The 20,089-nt window shown below is 41.5% G+C and overlaps 2 protein-coding genes across 3 annotated transcripts in view; both read right to left on the reverse strand.

Annotated features, from left to right (window-relative positions):
• Window positions 1-2,620, reverse strand: part of LOC115021005 (ras/Rap GTPase-activating protein SynGAP-like) — a 40,617-nt gene extending 37,997 nt beyond the window's left edge. Inside the window, exons 1-3 of the mRNA XM_029451117.1 lie at window positions 2,529-2,620; window positions 2,134-2,337; window positions 1,376-1,528 (exon numbers count right to left, since the gene is read on the reverse strand). Of these exons, the coding sequence (XP_029306977.1) occupies window positions 1,376-1,528; window positions 2,134-2,337; window positions 2,529-2,620 (449 nt within the window). The remainder of the gene's footprint in view (window positions 1-1,375; window positions 1,529-2,133; window positions 2,338-2,528) is intronic.
• Window positions 2,621-10,249: 7,629 nt separating this feature from the next.
• LOC115021767 (ras/Rap GTPase-activating protein SynGAP-like) overlaps window positions 10,250-20,089 on the reverse strand; it is a 63,247-nt gene continuing 53,407 nt past the window's right edge. Inside the window, exons 8-19 of one of the 2 annotated variants that reach the window (XM_029452412.1) lie at window positions 19,447-19,686; window positions 17,728-18,063; window positions 17,403-17,547; window positions 16,013-16,157; window positions 15,620-15,856; window positions 14,871-15,072; window positions 13,871-14,073; window positions 13,505-13,706; window positions 12,534-13,127; window positions 11,542-11,979; window positions 11,081-11,254; window positions 10,250-10,766 (exon numbers count right to left, since the gene is read on the reverse strand). In XM_029452412.1, coding sequence (XP_029308272.1) covers window positions 10,551-10,766; window positions 11,081-11,254; window positions 11,542-11,979; window positions 12,534-13,127; window positions 13,505-13,706; window positions 13,871-14,073; window positions 14,871-15,072; window positions 15,620-15,856; window positions 16,013-16,157; window positions 17,403-17,547; window positions 17,728-18,063; window positions 19,447-19,686 — 3,132 coding nt within the window. In that variant the 3' untranslated portion in view covers window positions 10,250-10,550. Of the gene's footprint in view, window positions 10,767-11,080; window positions 11,255-11,541; window positions 11,980-12,533; window positions 13,128-13,504; window positions 13,707-13,870; window positions 14,110-14,870; window positions 15,073-15,619; window positions 15,857-16,012; window positions 16,158-17,402; window positions 17,548-17,727; window positions 18,064-19,446; window positions 19,687-20,089 lie in introns of both variants that reach the window. The other variant, XM_029452411.1, reaches the window with a different exon arrangement.

The following is a 20,089-nucleotide window of genomic DNA, read 5'->3' on the forward strand; positions in this document are numbered from 1 at the left end:
TGAGGTCCCCTAGTTAGTATGACGAAAAACTAACCTTAGGCGTCTGAGTTCTGTGATGTCGAGCTGCTTGTTGCAGTAGGCCGGGATGGATCCGCGGCCAAGGGAGGACGTGATACGTAAAACATGTCTTAGGAGGAAGCTTCGGGTGGAGGTGGTCACGGTCCTCCTGAAAATTCATCTGGGGCGGATGGCAAGACCCCTCGGCGAGGTGGGTGCACGGCAAGTGAGTGAAGTATATCTATAGAGCTGGAGAAACAGTGAGTAAGGCCAACAATAGGTTCGAAGAAGAGGAGACTGAGAAGTAATTTAGAATCATGCAAATTCTTTCCCCACATGTGAATCTATTCAAGGTTCCTTCATCTTGTAATAGTAAAGAAAAAACAACAACAGTGTTTAACATAGATACCTATTAAGATCCCTAATCATGAGATTTGGAACTCGGATGAGATGCCTCTGTGAAGGCTCGGCGGGACAGGCCTTGGCGTCTGCCTCTCGCACCTGTCTGTTCTGATGGGGGCGCCTCTGGAGGTGTGGTTCGCAATGCCATTATGATGTCATGCGGAGGCGTGGCAAAGGAAACCCAGTTTGATGATGCATCAGTTGTTCAAAGAAACCAGTTTGGCTGGTTTTATGCGGATTTAAAAAATCACTATTTGAGTTAATCAAATGTATGTTTTTTTATAAAAGCAACGCCACCTCCACCTAAGTTAATGACAGCTCAGCTTGATTAAAAGGACTCACAGACTCATTAAGCAAGAAAGTTGGGTGAGAGAACGGTTGAGACCAAATAAGACCAACTTGTTGGAAATTATGAATTAAATATCAGTCTGAGTTTGGGTTACTGTAATAAAACATGAAGTGATATACCAAGGGTGGAACACAATAAATGAACAACTATACAAATAATGCTATTGAAGGCAACAGCTTCTTTTAACTAAATATGACTTGGTTTGTCAGACAGGTGTTCACTCATATATGGATCATGTTAATTTTAATTTAAGAGTAATCCTGGTGGTTTGAATTTAGGACTGCATTATATTTATATTTGTAGCATTGTTCTTTAATGAGAGGCTATAAGTAGGTGTACATACGTATGGCACAAAATATTAAACATATTAGCAGCATTACCCAAATAAGAAACAATGAATATGAAAAAGCTCAATGTGCCTAAAAACTTCGAGAAATCTTGTGTAAAAAGATGAGAAATCTAAAAACAAAATAAAAAGGGACAAAGAAAATGGAAAGTTACATAAAAATAATGTTCCTAAAATAGCATTAATATTATACGGTCTAGAACCTTTGTGTCCAAAAACATGTAGTATTTGGAAAAGAATTCAGGTGATAAATTGTCGTTCTCATGTCATGTTTGGGTTACCTTGCGAGCTGAGATATGACCTCCCAGAGGAGATGTGGAGTATGGACGCTCCCTGCCCAGGCGATGGATCCCATCAAAGCCGCACTTGCATTGCTGACCACTGTCAGGTTAGAGATCTCGTACAGAAATGTTGAAGGGACGCCCCACTCCATTCTAAAAAATCATTCATGAAACACAGTATCCTCTTTATTGCCAAACTGCAGTGGGAACGTGAAGGGGAAAGGGGCCAGGAAGGAGTAAGCCGGTGGAGGGTTGAAAGAAAAAAGATTGGAAACTAGAAAAACAAGGGAGCAACACTGAGGGTGAAATTAATGTCAACTGGAGTCAAAAATGTTGTTTCTTGCAACAGAAATTGTACTTATGTCAATGCCATCTTGTCAAGACCAAAACATTATAATCTTAATTATTTGCCTGTTGCAGATGACACTGACATTTACTTTGGTGACATTGTCTTAGTCAAGCTTGTAAATTTTTATTTTTTATTATGATTTTAATATAAATTAAAGGAAGGAAGATGAACCTATTTAAAAATACTTCAGTATTTTATATTATGCTGAAAAGAAACCAAAATAAGGCTTTTTTCTTGACTACGAGAAGAGATTTGTGCTTTTAGGTTTGTTTAATTCAAGGTTTTGATGAAATGATTGTGTTAAGCCTGGTAAGATACCAGTGTAGGATTATGATGGATACAAAACGTAAAGGCGTAAATAAAATAAAATAAAACGGACTTGGAGAAGTTAGCCCAGGTTTTGCAATACTTTCGCGAGAGGGGAGCCGTGCGGGACGGACTCTGTCGTCGGATACTCGGGTGAGGTGAAGAGCGAGGGAGAAATGTTGCAGGACACGGAAAGTGAAGGCAAGCAGAGGAACCAATGATGAGGCGGTCGGCGATGTCTCCCACCCCTCTCAGCACACGCACTCCTCCAGGAGACAAAAACTTTCCTTTGCTTCGAGGAACAACACTGCGAAGGGTGGATATACCACATGTCAGGATCAAAAAAACCAAGTTGGAGATCAGAGGTGTCTTCACTTCCCCGGAAATAATTGAAGTCTCATGTATCTTTAAAACAGAGAGAGGAATAGACACACATCAAACCAATGCATGCATAACTATCACCAAGGGGAGTTAACACTGTTTGCAGGTGCTAGTCACAGCCACATTCGGGGATTGGTGGTGGTCTGGGAGCCCAGAGGGTGGTGTCTCATGGGGTACAATCGCAATTTCCTCTGGCCATACAAGGCCATTATGAACTCCCCTACAAATGGTATTTCATTATTAAATGGTGCTGAAATGGTGGAAATCATCAGATCATTCGTGTGTTATACATAAAGCAGCAGCGGGAACCACAACAACAAAAACAACAACAACAACAAAACACCAAATAGTTACAAAAGGAAAAAAAAATAAAAAAATATTACAACTACTTGAAATTAAATGAGGAGAAAGAACAAATATTTTAAAATACAACATTTAAATTGGATTGGAAAAGCAGACTAAATTGATGGATAAAAACCGGGGTTTGTCACAATACAATGTTAAACATGCTAGGTACATAATGCGAATGACAAAGCCTGATTGTCTAGTTAGAAATGTACAAAGTCAGGACATATGTTGCCTCTCCTTGATGCAAAAGAAACGTGATTCATCGTGTTGTGGTTCCTTATTATTGCACTGATATTTAGTACAGCTGCTGTTTAAAGTAAAAGATGCGCACCGCCCTCATCTGAGCCTCTAGTCCTTTTGGAATTGATAAAATTACATTTAAGTTTTTTTAATCCTGTTTTTAAGTATTACGTATGTAGCTTTGCTTTGACTGATGTTACGGAATTATTTGTTTTACTAATCAAATTCCCTCTGTTATTATTGAAATTCTCTTTATTGTATATTATAATAATAAACTTGTGTTTGCCACCTTTAACTAGATGGTTCAATTTTAGTAAAGCAGTTTCAGCTTAGTATTTTATATTATTATTATTATTATGTGTTATAAATTTCTTTCCCACTAACCATTACAAAACTGACAGTCATCTTGCCTATCCTTTCAAAGTCTGTTCGTATTCGGAGTATGGTGGGGGACCACGTAGTTCCAAATTGCAAAGTTTTATTGTTAACATTTTGAAATGTGTATGAAAACATCTTAAAGAAAAGGGCTAATGAGTAAATATCGTTTTAGTCCCTTCTCTTTCTTTAGGGGAGCTGTATTTCTTAACAGAATAGCTGGCTTCTTGATCCCACAGAATCAGGCACTTGAGCTGCACTAGGCTAATCAAAATAATCTCAATATAATCACACTCCGTGCAGAGAATTGACACAATAACACAAGCTTACTCTTTCAAGGGAGGCACAGGAGAGAGAAAGTGAGTGAGTCACAGTTTTATCTGGGGAGGAATTCTTCCTTTAGTTAAAAGTTTTTCATTCAAAGTGAATTTCCTGAATTTTCAATCCTTTCAAATTGACAAACTCAACACATAAGTGCCCAGTGTCTGGATCACCTATAGCATCTTGACACGGTAATTATGTCCAATCAGGTTTGAGGTAACTCTTCGAGCTTGGTGGCCAGAGTGTTTTCTCTTGAGATAAGGTGTTCTCGGCCGCTGAATCTGTCAACCTCGCACATGCCATGTCTGACAGAAAGTCCTGGAGAAAAGAAGAGAACTACTTATTGTTCTTTATTATACACATGTACGCGCTTTGCAATCCTTTATATTTTATGCTGTACACATTACAGCAGAAAATAAATAACTAACAGGCTTGAAAAAAGCTTTGTTTTTATGCTCAGTTCCACAAACGCGTGAATGATGAATGAAGTCACACAGAGGTTGTCTCTACCTTAGCTTTTCATGTGATCTGCAGTATAGCACTAATGCACAGGGCACCTTCCGTTGCTCTTGACACTCAGCACGGGCCAGCAAGAACACAGGGTGCGGTAGTTGGTGGTGACATACTCTGCGATCCTTGTACAGCTCCATGGGCCAGGATGTTATGGCTCTGGAGGAAGCGTGATTTGAGGCGTAGGAGCGTTGTGATCTTCCCCCTCCGCAACCAGCTCCCTGGTGCGGACATGGCTTGGTGAAGGGGTACCACTCTCCAAAAATGACCGTCCAGTAACGCGTGAGAGCTGGGATGCTACAAGTCCTAAGTATGTGCTCTTTTCCTAAGGAAAATAAATATAGATAGATAGCGATTAGAAAGATGTCAAAGAAAAGTTAGTTCCTCAGCAAAAAGCTGTGCTGTGCACATTCTTATAAACAACAATCTTTAAGTTTATAAGAAATGAAAGTCTGAAATGTCAAAAAACAGTGCATTTAACTCTTCTCCATCAATGAAATTATGAGTAGCCAAGACTAACGCTGGATCCCCTGGAGTGCGTTTGAAGCTAGAAAGAGTTTTTTTTCTATGGGGTGCTATACTCTTGAAATTTAAAATGAGAAAAGGAATTATCATATTTGTGACACACTATTTTTTCTCTTGCTTAAAACATGATGTTTTTTTTTTAAAAGGGACAAAATCAAAGGGGGCAAACAATAAGAGTGTTAAAAGCCAAAAAACACACAAAATGGCCCATAAATTGCTGTTTATCCGACAGGGTTGTTGATCCACAGCAATGACTAGGATTACGTCATCGTAACAAGTTGTTACTGGATTTTCTTTCTTCGAGTGCTTGTGAAGACACACACAGTGTCCTCTAAACCAAAAACTATGGACCTTGCATAACCATAAGTGTTTGTGATAAAGTATTAAAGCAAAAGGGACATAGACAAAAGCAGGACCAGTGCCACGCATGAACCTCATTTTGCTGTGGCTAGTATTATAAAACCCTGAAGTAATGCAGCTATTTAGAATTAAGGTTAATCCTCACAGATGTGGATGTCCTCACCTCATGTATTGGGTTGAAGAGATGCCTAAGTAAGCCAATTGCTCATTTACGTTGCGAAACGATCTTTCAGAAATAACCACTTAGACTTGATATGGTGAAATGCTTAGTAGAAAACTGGTTATTATTTACACATCCAGTCTTGTTTTTCTTTATGGCGCATACGTTTATCATTCACTTGGCAACTTGAGTAATGGAAGGTTACATTCCCTCTCTTTAACTTGGTTCTGGCCTCTACCAACTCCGAGGGAAATATCTATAGTCTAGATCTGAAATGCTCCAACCAGATAGTCGGCAACTGTGTCTGTCTGTGTTTGGTGCTGCGCAGCTACTCGTAGAAATGAGTTTTTTTTAGACGCTTTTGACTTAAAAACGGACACCATGGAGAGCGCCAGCAGAGTCAAACGAAACAGTGAAGTGCGGGGGTGAACGCGAGGCTATTAACAGAAGAGGTATAAATTCTCTCAGGTTACTGGTCTAGTGGTTTCACATGTCATAGATCATTTATTATAAAAATGATCAAAATACAGGCCACTTTAGAATGATGTTAAGGTATGTGAGTGGATTGAGTCATTTTATCCCCTTAAATATCTGCTAAAATAAACAACTATACTAAAGAGCTTCAAAACTAGCCTTTTTACACCCTCACTATTTTACCCTCAGATCTAGTGTGTAACCTTGCGCTCTTTTGTCGTCTCCTTGATAGCATGAAAGGCGGACGGGTCGGACAGCGGAGGTTGTTGAATTCAAATGCTCGCCCCAGAAACACGGATCTGTGCGGGGTTTGATGGTGGTGGCTTGGCGTACAGCATGTCGTCAGACAAAGTACGCCGGCGTAGCGTTTCTTGGTGGAAGCTCGCGGGCCTCGGATGATCACAATTTGAGCACATTGTCCACCCTCGACTGTTGTCCTGGTGGAGATAAGGTCAGGTCAAATAAGGGTCAAGTGCATTATGTCTTAAAGCTTTACGAGAGCGGTGATTTGATTGTGATACCATGTGGGGGAAAACATGACAAACAGCAAAAGAAAAAGTTAGAGGTATGACAACAGAGGACAGCGATGTGATTAAAGAGCCAACAGCAGGTCAGCCTGCAGAGTAAATGACAGCGGTTGATTACTGTGGAGGATGTATGATAAACCTGACTCAACTCGGACTTGAATAGACAGACGACAGCATGACAGGGACACAGCAAGAAAGACAGCAGAAATGGTGAAGAGAGAGAGAGATAAGAGTACGGGTGAGTAGTAGTAGTTCATGGCAAACAAATATCCACTTATAAAAAGGTTAGAAATAGAAGACAAGACACAAATGGAACAATGCACATGGGCAAAGACGAGGGAACAAAACAGTGGTGGGGAATGATTTCTGAGACAGCTCCCACTTCTAATCATGATTCGCAAAAGCCCAAGCTATATTTGACTGCCCCCTGGAGGAGAGCGTGCTGTGTTGAGTGCAGGATGAGTTCGGAGTCATTAACTGGGCTAAATGCGATTGTTGTAGCCCCTGTTGTGCTTCTAGACTATTGAAGTCCTAATGAGGACAACTCATATGCTGAGCATTCAGTAGATCACGTGAATTAGTTTTACAATTTGTAGCTCTTTGATAATCAGTGCAACACAAGGCATACTTATTCCCCCCCAAACGTCTGAGTTTGAAAGGGGCTGGGCATCTGGGGCTTGTTTGCTAGGCACATACCAAGTGCAGCAAGCACAGCGCGGGCTCGAGTCCTCCGCCTGATATCATGTTACACCTTCCATTGTTTTCAGAGATGTTGATTGGTTGGGACTACTAAAAAACTATTAAAACATGAAAACCGGTTGATTGAAGGGCTGCCTCCTTTGAAACAAACAAACAATTGAAGCTCAAGGAGTGATTTAATCCGCCCAGGCCGTTAAGAAGCGTACGAAATCTGTTGTCTCCGGCCAGTGCAGAGTGAGTATTTATCTCTGACGATTTGCATCTGGTCGAGATACACAGTGCATGTGTTCCGGGGTAGTGAAGGGGGCGATTTTTGGAGGAGAGCCCGTGTGAGTCTTGGAGCTCCGTGATCAGCCAGGACACCCAGGCTCTGAGCATCTGGGACGAGCATTCAGCTCGGGGGCCAATGCGTCATCTCAGTCTGGCTTTAAAAACTCTTCGTCCTGGTGGTTGCCATCAAAGCTAATATTCAATTGCCACGTTATTTCGTTTTTTATTATACAGTGAGGGGAGATAGGGGACACTTTTACAAACTTTGGTAATCTGCGGAACAAGTAACGCATATTGTTTTTGGAGCCCATTCATTTTAATTTATTGAGTGTGAGGAGTGAAATACGTCCATGCACCTTTCAAGACTGCATAGGAAAGGCGTTGTTTTTTTAAGGTGGAAATTCCCCATCAAAGTGCTTAATATTACAGTAGAGCTGGCATCCAATAAACTGCACTCTGTATCCAGATTAGTGAACCAAATGACATGGCTTTATGCTAAGAACATTCATTATTCTCATCCTCAACCACTTTATTTTGAGGTTTGTTTGTTCGAGTGTTCAAAGTCAGATTCACACAAAAACTCTCATAAATCGCTACAGTGCCACAGTGGTTCTGCACGAGTCCACACAGTTGAGAAAAGGACCTGGACTCATCAGTATTCAATTGTTTGCCTGTGTCCCTTCAGTATCAAGGGGACAAGACCATTTGCTTTTTTTTTTTTGGAGTTGGCCAAACATGAGCCCGATGTGTGCAATTTACTGACATCACATTACAATGGATTGTGGATATCAAAGTTCTTTCAAAAACAGCCAATTGGATCCTCCACCCTGCAACATACCCCTTGTGCAGGTTAATTATGTTGCGAGGAGAAGCGACCGAAATTGTTGAACATAGACACACACAGACACGAGGAGGAGTTGCAAACAGAGACATGAACGGTGCGCTCTCATTGAAACAGACAACAACGGGGAGACGGGGAGGAGAGAGCGAGACACACCGACAGCGGGATCAGACTTTTTTTTTTTTTCTTCCTCTACCGAATCCCTTTCTTCCCCTACCTTGTTGGGCTTGACAGCTATCTGCAGGTCTCGAATCATTTGTCTCTCTATGAGTGAGAAGCACACGCAAAGCCCTTGGTTCCGAGGCCGTAGTCACCTGAGGTTATAGCCAATGGTAAATAAACAACCACAGCCTAGTAGTCACTATGGAGACTGATCAAAGAGCCAACAAAAAATGCCTTGTATTCACTCTGACCCTTGTTCTATGCTCAAAGCATGGAAACTGACGTGAACACAGATAGTGGCTGTTAATTAAGGCTCAATTCAATGTCCTGTGTATGTTCATTCATCACATTGTAAAAACACTTCACTTCCCAGTCTCCTTCCATCACTGTCACTGTCAGGATTCTTTGGTGCTTATTTACCGTTCGTACACTGCACTTGTGTGTGAAGTGTGCTGTAGTTTGTCCACACCGTGCAAGTCAGTTCTCACCTCAAGCAGTACTCTTTCCAAGGATGCTCGGTGGGACAGGTTTGATAACGGCCGTCCTCGTCCAGAGCGAGGTCCAGCGCCTCGGCAGCGCTGCTGGGAGACAGAAACGACCATGGGGTGGCACTCTTTGAAGATCTGCATTCAAACGGGTCCTGTGAGGAGTGATAGTTGTGGTTACATGTGGAGAGCGGGAAGGCTCTTTATTCGAAGGCAGGCTAGTGCAGAACACTTCCATTCTGTGAACTGCCAAATGTATGTTTGTCAATATATAAAAAAGTGTGTGATAATTCCTTAAACCATAGCATCTTTGCAGAGTTAAAAGGGGCTCAGAGGAGTGAAAATAAAGAGGGGCTAATTACACATCCTCAATATGTTGTGAAAATCTAGGCACAAGGAGGAAAAAGACACTAAGACGATAACCAGTGTCTGTTGCAGTGTTTGATATTCAAACAAATACAAACATATTATTACCTTATTTAATGTGGTGAACATGTCAAATTCATACGTTTCTGCACATGGACATCCAGGAAATAAGCTCCTCAGTACAATAAAAAACAGCAATTAAACCGCAAGTGATTAATCAAAGCTACAATATTAAACTGTTTGCTTAAGAGGCATGAAGGAGCGACGAGGAGACGCTTGTACTCAGGCGCTGAAAAAGAAGAGGAACTGTTGAGGAAACTATCCAGTAAATTATTGAACAGGCCTTAAAGTGGACGGACTGATCAGACTTCTAATAGCACTAGGTTCAGAGTAGAACATCCCAGTAGATGGCCGAATGGCCACGCAAAGTGACTCTGACTCTGAAATGCTCCCTTATAACTGTTTGAAAATAAATAATTGCCACGTATATAGGCAAACACACGATCAAAGGATTTTTATTTCCCCAATGTGTCCATTTTTGTGCATGTGACCAGTTTGAAATCATAAGAAGATGTTGGCCGATAATAATCGAAGCAGAGACTTAATTGTAATCTGTATTTAGATTACCGTCTTTACAGAGATATCCAGTATTCCCCTCCCAGGTCCAACAGTTAAAAGCTTCTTAATAATACTAACATTAATCCTGTTACACTCACTACAAGCTTCATGCATCATGCTCACACTTGTTTCTCCACCCAAAGAGCCGGAACCCCCAGGTGTTGGGGGGAGCGCTCAACAGGACAGTCACGAAAAAAGACGTATGAGACACAGTGCGGAGTTTAACCGGAGATTGAGACAAGGGATGGTCAGGTGTGGCGAAAGCCCCACAGAGAAGAAAAAGGGAGGATGGGAATAGAAGAAAGGAAAGAAACAAACGATTACTGTATGTCCTATGTGCTGCTCGTCCGACTCTCAGCTTTCCTGTGCTTCGACTGCTTTTGTCTACATTCAATCCATAACGTTCATCAAAAGTGAAACTGATACATATAGGGGACCGGGGTGGAAACTGAAACACCTCCTACTCTCCAATATTCTTCGCAAGATAACAACCCCTGTAAATAGAGTTATATTCCAATATGCAATATATGTATTTTAAAAAAAAACACTGCGGCTTCAAGTTTGTGTTTGTTAAATAGAATCCAATATGCTAAAGTTGTAGCGTGTCAACCAAAGACTTCTGCTTCCTCTTGCTCCTCAGAAGCACGATAATGCATTTTAATTAATACTAGCAATCTTCATCCGAGAAAATATGTCCCTTTCTCCACATATTGTGGAAGATAACTCACATAGTCTATTCACCAAAGGCGTCACAATATACAAAGATAAAGTCAATGCGGCCCGCCCAATCTCTTCCCTATAAAAGACCACATGGTGTCTTAGCTGTCTTTTGCCCTCCATCCCAACAACAGCCTCCATTTACCTGCTAATTATTCCTTTAATTTGGGAGTCTTTCTCCACTTGCTGTAGCCGTAGCTTCCTCTCACTGTCGTCAAGTCGATTCTGGTACTGTAGGAGGATCTTATTGGTCTGCTGCTCCTGCGTGAGGAGCCTCCGCTCGTACTCCTCCAGCTTCTGGTGGGACATCATCAGGCGACCCTTCAGGGAGTTGATCTCCTCCTCGTACTCTTTTACCTTAGCCGGAGATATGGAGAGAATTCTAAATTAGGAAGGTTTAAACCGGGTTAGTGCTTACATGCCTTGATTTCTCAGTGGCTAGTGGATTTAAAGTTCTTTATGCACATTTATGAATTAACAAGACATACTGGAAAGTAGTAAACCACCTCTAAGTATTTAAAATCAGGAGTATAAGAAGATTTGAACACTTGGCTGATGACTGATGTTTCCCACACTGTTTGAGACCCCTGGACATCTGTGTTAAGACCAACTCTAAGAGCCATCTGCTCAGCAATGAGGGCAGATCGGAAAACGTAAATAATGATACCTACCCTGTCCATGCGTGACTCATCCATGCTCTTTGAGTACTCCTTCAGTTTGAACTCTTCACGGTCAATCCGCGAACTTTCAATGTCAGCCGACAGATGAGGCATGTTGGAGACCCAGGCCACTGTTCGTTCATTGGCTGGGGTTGGGGGATTGAGAGTAGACGGAGTCTGGGAGCCCTGGGAAGAAAGGCCAACACACTGATATGAGAACATGAGTTCTTATGTGGATGAGTCAGTTTTATAACAGGTCGATCTTTCTGCAGAATGCCTCGGAGTTGCATGAGTTCATTCATTTTGAGCTGGACCCCGGTGGGACTCAAGGCCTTATTCCTGACAATGCTAGTGCCGTCCTCACTTTAAAAGTCAAATACAGTAACTGACATTGTACACACATTGTTGAGAAATAGTCATAGTGCCGATAAAAAGAGAAGAACAAAGACAATAAAAATGAATTCAGAGCTTACCTGTTTGCTCATGGTGGGTTTGAGCAGGTGCTGCTGCTGAGGCTGTTGCTGTGGTGACTGTTGAGTGCTCTGACTGGTGGTTCCCTGTGGACTCTGGCTTTCCCTGACAGAGCTCTGCTGGTGGGGCAGGCCCGGGGCAGTGTTGTCTTTGACGGACAGCTGCCGGGACCCGTGCTGCCTGCCGGCGTAACCGGACTCTGGTGACTGGAGGAGATTCCCGCTGGGTGGTCGTGTTTTAGCCAGAGCAGCAGGTGCAGCAGCTGCACTGACGGACAGCTGATGGGAGGTCTGGGACCTGACGCGCTGGGTGGGAGGCGGGGCAACAGAACTCTGCCGCACAGGTAAGACTGTGGAGGGGGGCGTGGTGGCCAGTGAGGAGTGGGAGGTCCCTGTCTGGGAGGTCAAACCCATCATTTGTTGTTGCTGTTGAAGGTTATCCTTAGGAAGGGAAATAGTAAATGATAAGTTAGCATTTTCATTTCTGTTTCAGTTCTTTTTGGGGGCAGTTGATGCTACTTTAAACTTTGTGGGCAGTCAGATTGAAAACAGCCTTGTGTTAAAAAGAATGCAAGAGGCTGCGATGGTTGGGCGTGTCGCTTCAGGTAGCAGTGAGACAATTGTTGGAATTGCTTGTGTTCTAATGTAATTTTATGTGCGTCTTTCATGGGTGTGTATGTTGTATGTTGTTTGTGAGCTCCTAACCTAAGACACATTTCTATCATTATGTGATAGACAATAAAGTTTTTGGAATCTTTGAAATACAATCCTATTGATCCTACTATAGGTCGGCCTAAGTCACTTGGGCTCTGAAAGGTGTGATGGTCATTTCTCACTATGTTCAATTATTTTATGCACTGCACGACATAATAATAAATCTATTAATAATGAAAAACATTATTAGTTGAAGCCTTCAATCGTTTACAAGACATACAAATCTACACGCAGTGGCTTTAAGACGTCACCAGAATACTATGAACATACAGTACATGTACCTGCACATGCGTGGACATCTGCCTGCGTCCATATTCAGCCCTGCTGTAGTCGTCACTGTAGCTGTGTGAGTGGATGATGCTGGGTTGGCCCAGGTGACCGTCCCTGGTCCTGAGGGTGGACAGGTCCTCACTGCGAGAGAACCCCCCATGGGCGAACTGTGGCAAGTAGGTCTGGTGAGAGGGATCGGGCTCTGGGGCCAGGAGCAGGGGTGCTGGAGGTTGAGCCCGGCTGTGCTGGTGATGGAGCTGTTGCTGTTGAGGCCCATCAGCAGTCGCCAGGTGAAAGAGGGGATTCTGGAAGGAAAGCGGGTAGCGCATGGCGGCGGCCTGCTGTTGCTGCTGCTGGGATAGCGAGTCGGTGGTGTTGCCCATCTGGCTCAGCTGGCTCAGCCGAAGGCCGCCGGACATGCTGGAGCCGCCCAGAGCCAGCTGACAACCTCCCACGGCCCGCAGCTGGCTGCTCAGGCCCGATCCCAGGCCGCCACCGCCTCCGCTGCTCAGCCCTCCGAAGCTGCCCATGCCGGCGATGGAGGCCTGGGAGGAGTTGAGCATGTCCACCGACTGCTGGTTAGACACGCTGTTCATTCGGGAATCCTGGTGGTCCATCATAGATACGCTTTTATTGACACTGAGCACCTAAATAATAAGGGATATGAGAGACTATCGTGCCTCCTAATATTATCTATGTTACGTGGCCACGGATGATATGGGTGAGGGTGGTGCGGGTGTTTTTACCGCGAGGCCTGGATATCGGATTGCCTCAAAGTATTTCCCAGGAAATACCGTTATGATGAGTTTGCGTGGTGAATCAGTGGAAAAAAAGCAGATGTCATGATATACTACAGCCTCGATCACACGATGGCAGATTCTATTAAGTATGACTAACATGCACATTATACTAACCTCACTTTGATAAAAATAGACCTAGTAGATGGGATGATGAGTCCCCTAGTTAGTATGATAAAACTCACCTTAGGGTCTGGTTCTGTGATGTCCGAGCTGCTTGTGCAGTAGGCCGGGCTGGATCGGGCCAAGGGAGGACGTGATACGTAAAACATGTCTTTGGAGGACGCTCGGTGGAGGTGGTCACGGTCCTGAAAATTCATCTGGGGGCGGGATGGCAAGACCCCTCCGGTCGAGGTGGGTGAAGGCAAGTGAGTGATATCTATAGAGCTGGAGAACAGCAGTGAGTAAGGCCAACAATAGGTGAAGATAGAGACTGAGAAGTAATTAGATATCATGCCAAAATTCTTTCCCCAAATGTGAATATATTCAAGTTTCCTTCATCTTGTTAATAGTAAACAGAAAAAACAACAACAGTGTTTAACATAGCATACCTATTAAGATCCCTCATCATGAGATTTTGGAACTCGGATGAGATGCCTCTGTTGAAGCTCGGCCGTGACAGCAGCCTGTCTGTCTGCCTCTCTTGCACCCTGTCTGTCTGATGGCTGGGCTGCCTCTGGAGGTGTGGGTTACGCAAGGCCATACTGATGTCATTGAGGAGGCGTGGCAAAGGACCCAGTTTGATGATGGCATCCTGTTGTTCAAAGAAAACCAGTTTTGCTGAGTTTTGCTGCGGATTTAAAAAATCATATATTTTTGAGTTATCAAATGTATGTTTTTTTATTAAAATGCCATATATCCACCTCCACCTAAGTTAATGACAGCTCAAGCCTGATTAAAGACTCACAGACTCATTAAGCAAGAAAGTTTGAGGTGAGAGAACTGTGAGACCAAATAAGACCAAATTGTTGGAAATTCTGAAATTAAATATCCAGTCTGAGTTTGGGTTTACTGTAATAAAACATGAAGTGATATACAAAGGGGTGGACACAATAACATGACAACCTATACAACATAATGCTATTGAATGCAACAGCTTTTAAATAAATATGACTTTTGTTGTCAGAAAGGTGTTCACTCATCTATGGACATTTAATTTAATTTAAGATGTAATTACTGGTGGTTTTGAATTTAGACTGCATTATATTATCATGTGTAGCTATTGTTCATTTACATGAGAGTATAACGTAGGTGTCTAATCCCCGTATGGCAAAATTATTAAAAATATAGCAGCATTACCAAATAAGAACAATGAATAATTGATAAAAGCTCAAGTTGTGATAAAACCTTAGAGAAATCTTGTGTAAAAAGATGAGAAATCTAAAAACAAAATAAAAAAGGGACAAAAGAAAATGTAAAGTTACATAAATAATGTTCCTAAAATAGCCATTAATATTACTACGGTCTAGAAAATTTGTGCAAATAACATGTCGTATTTTGGAAAGAATTACAGTGAAAATTTGTAGTTTCTCATGTCATGTTTGGGTTTACCTTGCTGAGCTGAGATATGACCTCCCAGAGGAGACTGTGGAGTATGGACAGCTCCCTGCCCAGGTCGATGTATCCCTCAAAGCCGCCTGCATTGCTGACACTGTCCAGGTTAGAGATCTCGTACAGAAACTGTTGCATGGAGCCCCACTCCATCTCTAAAAACTCATTCATGAAACACATGTACTCCTCTTTATTGCCAAACCTGCAGTTGGGAAAGGAAGGAAAGGCCAGTAAGGAGATAAGCCGGTGGAGGGTTTGAAAGAAAAAAGATTGGAAACATAGAAAAACAAGTGAGCAAACACTTGAGGGTGAAATTAAATGTCAACTGGAGTCAAAATGTTGTTTCTTGCACATAAATGTACTTTATGTCAACTGCCATCTTGTCAAGACCAAAACATTATAATCTTAATTTAATTCTGCCTGTATGCAGATGACACTGACATTTACTTTTGTGACCATTGTCTTAGTCAAGCTTGTACATTTTTATTTATTTATTATGATTTAAATAAATAAAGGGAAGGAAGACTGAACATATTTAAAAATAATTTCAGTATTTTATATAATTGATGAAAAGAAACAAAATAAAGGCTTTTTTTCTTGTACTCAGAGAAGAGATTTGTTGTTTTTAGGTTTGTTTAATTAAAGGTTTTGACTGAATGATTGCTGTTTAAGCATGTTAGATACCAGTGTAGTGATTAGTGACTGGATACAAACTGTAAAGGCTGTAAATAAAATAAAATAAAACTGACTTGGAGAAGTTAGCCAGGTTTTGCACTACTTTCGCGATGAGGGTGAGCGTGCGGGACGTCTGCTCGTCGGGATACTCCTGGGTGAGGTTGAAGAGCGATGGAGACATGATTGCAGGACACAGGAAGCGCAAGAAGAGGGAACCACTGATGAGGCGGTCGGCGATGTCTTCCCGACCTCTCTCAGCACAACGCACTCTCCAGGAGGCAAAAACTTCCTTTAGCTCTCGAGGGAAAACACTGCGAAGGGGATATACCACATGTCAGGATCAAAAACAAATTGTGGAGATTCAGAGTTTCTTCACTTCCCCGTGAAATAATCTGAAGTCTCATGTATCTTTAAAACAGCAGAGAGGAATAGACACACTCAAAACAAAGCATTGCATAACTACTCACCAATGGGAGTTAACAATTTTGCAGAGTGCTAGTTCACAGCACATTCGGAGATTGGCTTGGTGGTCTGGGAGCACAGAGGGTGGTGTTCTCATGGGGTCCACTTCGCAATTTTCCTCTGACTCATACAAGGCCCTTATGAACTCCCCTACAAATGGTATTTCATTATTAAACTGGTGAAATGGTGGAAATCATCAAGATCAATTCAGTGTTGTTAATACATAAAGCAGCAGCGGCAACAACAACAACAACAACAACAACAACAACAACAACAACAAATAGTACAAAAAGGAAAAACATTACAACTACTTGAAATTAAATGAGGAGAACAAATAGATTTTCTAAAATACACAACATTTAAATTGGACTTGGAAAAGCAGACTAAATCTGAGGCATAAAACCTGGGTGTCACCATACAATGTTTAAACCTTAGTTAGCATAATGAGAATGACAAAGACTGCATTTGTCTAGCTTAGAAATGTTACAAAGTCAGACCATATGTTGCTCTCCTTGATGCAAAGAAATTGATTCATGTGTTGTGTTCACTCTATTATTGCAATGCTCTTTATACAGCTGCTAGTTAAAGTAAAAGAGAGCACATGACACTCATCTTAGCATCTAGTCCTTTTTTGGAATTGATTAAATTTTTACATTTAAGTTTTTTTAATCATGTTTTTAAGTATTAAGTCTGTATCTTTGCTTTGACTGAGTGTTACTGATATTATTTGTTTTACTTAATCAAATTCCCTATTTTATTATTAAATTCTCTTTATTGTATATTATAATAATAAACTTGTGTTTGCCACCTTTAACTAGATTGTTTCAATTTTATGTAAAGCAGTTTCAGCTTATTATTATTATTATTATTATTATTATTATTTGTTATATATATTTTTTCCCACTAACATTACAAACTGACGTCATCTTGCCTCCTTTCCACTTCCTGTTCAGTATTCTGAGTACTGGTGGTTGACCATCGTAGTTCCAAATTGCAAAGTTATTGTTAACATTTTGTAAATGTGTATGAAAACATTCGTTAACGAAAGAGGGCTAATGAGTACAATATATTTTATGTCCTTCTCTTCCTTTAGGGGAGCTGTATTTCTCTACTAGAATAGCTGCTTCTTGATCCCACAGACATCAGGCACTTGAGCTGCACTAGGCTAATCAAATAATTCAATATATCATCAAACTCCGTGCAGAGAATTGACACAATAACACAAGCTATCTCTTCAATGGAGGCAGACTGAGAGAAAGTGAGTAACAGTATCTTGGGGAGGAATTCTTTCCTTTAGTTAAAAGTTTTTTCATTCAAAAGTGAATTTCCTGAATTTTAAATCCCTTTCAAATTTGACAAACTCAACACATCAAGTGCCCCAGTGTTCTGGCTCACCTATAGCATCCTTGAGGTACTTATGTCCAATCAGTTTGAGGTACTCTTCTATGGCTTTGGTGGCCAGAGTGTTCTCTCTGAAGATAAGGTGTTCTCGGTCGATGAATCTGTCAACCTCGCACATCGCCATGTCTGACAGAAAGTCCTGGAGAAAAGAAGAACTCAATTATTGTTCTTTATTATACACATGTACGAGCTTTTTCAATCCTTTTTATATTTATGCTGTACACATTACAGCATGAAAATAAATAAATAAAAGGCTTGAAAAAAGCTTTGTTTTTAGATCAGTTCCACAAACCGTGAAGTCACACAGAGGTGTCTCTACCTTAGCTTTTCCTGTGCTCTGCAGTATATGCACTAATGCACAGGCCACTTCCTCTTTGCTCTTGACACTCAGCACGGGCTCCAGCACAGCACACAGGGTGCGGTAGTTGTTGGTGACATACTCTGCGAACTCCTTGTACAGCTCCATGGGCAGGATGTTCATGGTCTGGAAGCGTGATTTGAGGCGTAGGGATGCGTTGATGATCTTCCCCCCTCCGCCACCAGCTCCCTTGGTGAGGACACTGGGCTGGATGACCGGGTACCACTGCTCCACAAACTGACGTCCAGTAATGCTTGAGATGGGGATGCTTACAAGTCCTAAGTATGTGCTCTTTTCCTTAAAGGAAAATAAATATAGATAGATAGAGATTAGCAGATGTCAAAGAAAAGTTATTTCCTCACAAAGCTGTGCTGTGCACATTCTTATAAAAAACAATCTTTTAAGTTTATAAGAAATGAAAGTCTGAAATGTCAAAAAAAGTTCATTTAAATCTTCTGCACTCAATAAATTATGAGTAGCAAGACTAACGCTGGATCCCTGGAGTGTCGTTTGAAGCTAGAAATGAGTTTGTTTTGCTATGGTGGTGCTACTCTTGAACTAAAATGAGAAAAGGAATTATCATATTTGTGACACACTATTTTTTCTCTTGCTTAAAAAATGATTGTTTTTAAAAAGGGACAAAATCAAAAGGGGGCAAACAATAAGATTTTTACAGCCAAATAACACAAAATGGCCATAAATGCTGTTTATCCGCAGGGTTGTTGATCCACAGCAATGACTCAATGATTACGTCATCAATTACAATTGTTACTGGATTTTCTTTCTTTCGAGCTGCTTTTGAAGACACACCAGTGTCCCTCTAAACCAAACTATGGACCTTGCATAACCATAAGTGTTTTGTTATAAAGCTATTAAAGCAAATGACATAGACAAAAGCAGTGCCACCGCAGACCTCATTTTGCTTTTGGCTATTTTATTATAAAACCACTGAAAGATAATGCAGCTATTTAGCATAATGTTAACTCCTCACAGTGTGTTATTTCCTCACCTCTATGTTTTTGTTGAAGAGATGCTCTAATAAGCCAAATTGCTCATTTCCGTTTGCGAAAATATCTTTCAGGAATATCACCACCTTAGAACTTGATATGGTGAAACTGTTAGAAAACTGTTTCTTATTTACACATCCAGCTGTTATGGAGCAACGTTATCATTCATTTGGCCACTTGAGTAATGGAAGTCTAATATTCACTCTCTTTTAACTTTGTTTCTGGCCTCTACCAACTCCCGAGGGAAATATCTATAGCTCTAGAGCTGCTAAATGCTCCACCAGCTAGTCGGCAACTGTGTCTGTCTGCTGTTTGGTGCTGAGCAGCTACTGTAAATGAGTTTTTTAGAGCTTTTTGCTAAAACGACACCATGAGAGCGCCAGAGTCAAACGAAACAGTGAAGTTGCGGGTTGAACGCTGAGGCGATCTACAGAATGAGGTTATAATTCTCTCTAGGTTCACTTTGTCTCATTGTTTTCACATTGTCATAAGATTCATTTTATTATAAAAATGATCAAATACAGCCACTTTAGAATTGATTTTAAGGTATGTTGGAGGGATTGAGTCATTTTATCCCCATAAAATCATCTGCTAAAATAAACAAAATATTACTAAAGAGCTTCTAAACTAGCCTTTTTCACACCTCCATGTTACCCTTAGATCTATGTGTCACCTTGCGTCTCTTCTTGTCTGTCTCCTTGTATAGATGAAGGCGGAGGTTGCGGACAGCTGGCAGGTTGTTGAATTCAAAGTGCTCGCCCCAGAAAACGGTATCTGTGCGGGGTTTGCTGGTGGTGCGCGCGTACAGCATGTCGTCCAGACAAAGTTCGCAGTAGTAGCGTTTCTTGGCTGGAAGCTCGCGGGCCTCGATGATCCACAGTTTGAGCACATTGTCCACCCTCCGACTGTTGTCCTGCGTGGAGATAAGGTCAGGTCAAATAAGGTCAAGTGCATCTACTGTCATTAAAAAGCTTTACGAGAGACGGTGATACAATGTGGGGGAAAACATGACAAACAGCAAAGAAAAAAAGTTTAGAGGTATGACAACAGAGACAGCGTATGTGATTAAAGAGCAACAGCAGGTCAGCCTGCAGGAGTAAATGACAGGACGGTTGATCTACTGTGGAGGCTGTACTTGATAAAAATGCTCTCAACTCTGGACTTGAATAGACAGACGACAGCATGACAGGGACACAGCAAGAAAGACAGCAGAAAATGTGAAGAGATAAGAGTAGGTGAGTAGTTTCACTGGCAAACAAATTAATCCACTTAAAAAGGTAGAAAGACACAAATGACACAATGCACATGTGCTGCAA

This window comes from Cottoperca gobio, chromosome 16 (assembly GCF_900634415.1).
Source record: "Cottoperca gobio chromosome 16, fCotGob3.1, whole genome shotgun sequence".
Taxonomy (NCBI): Eukaryota; Metazoa; Chordata; class Actinopteri; order Perciformes; family Bovichtidae; genus Cottoperca; species Cottoperca gobio.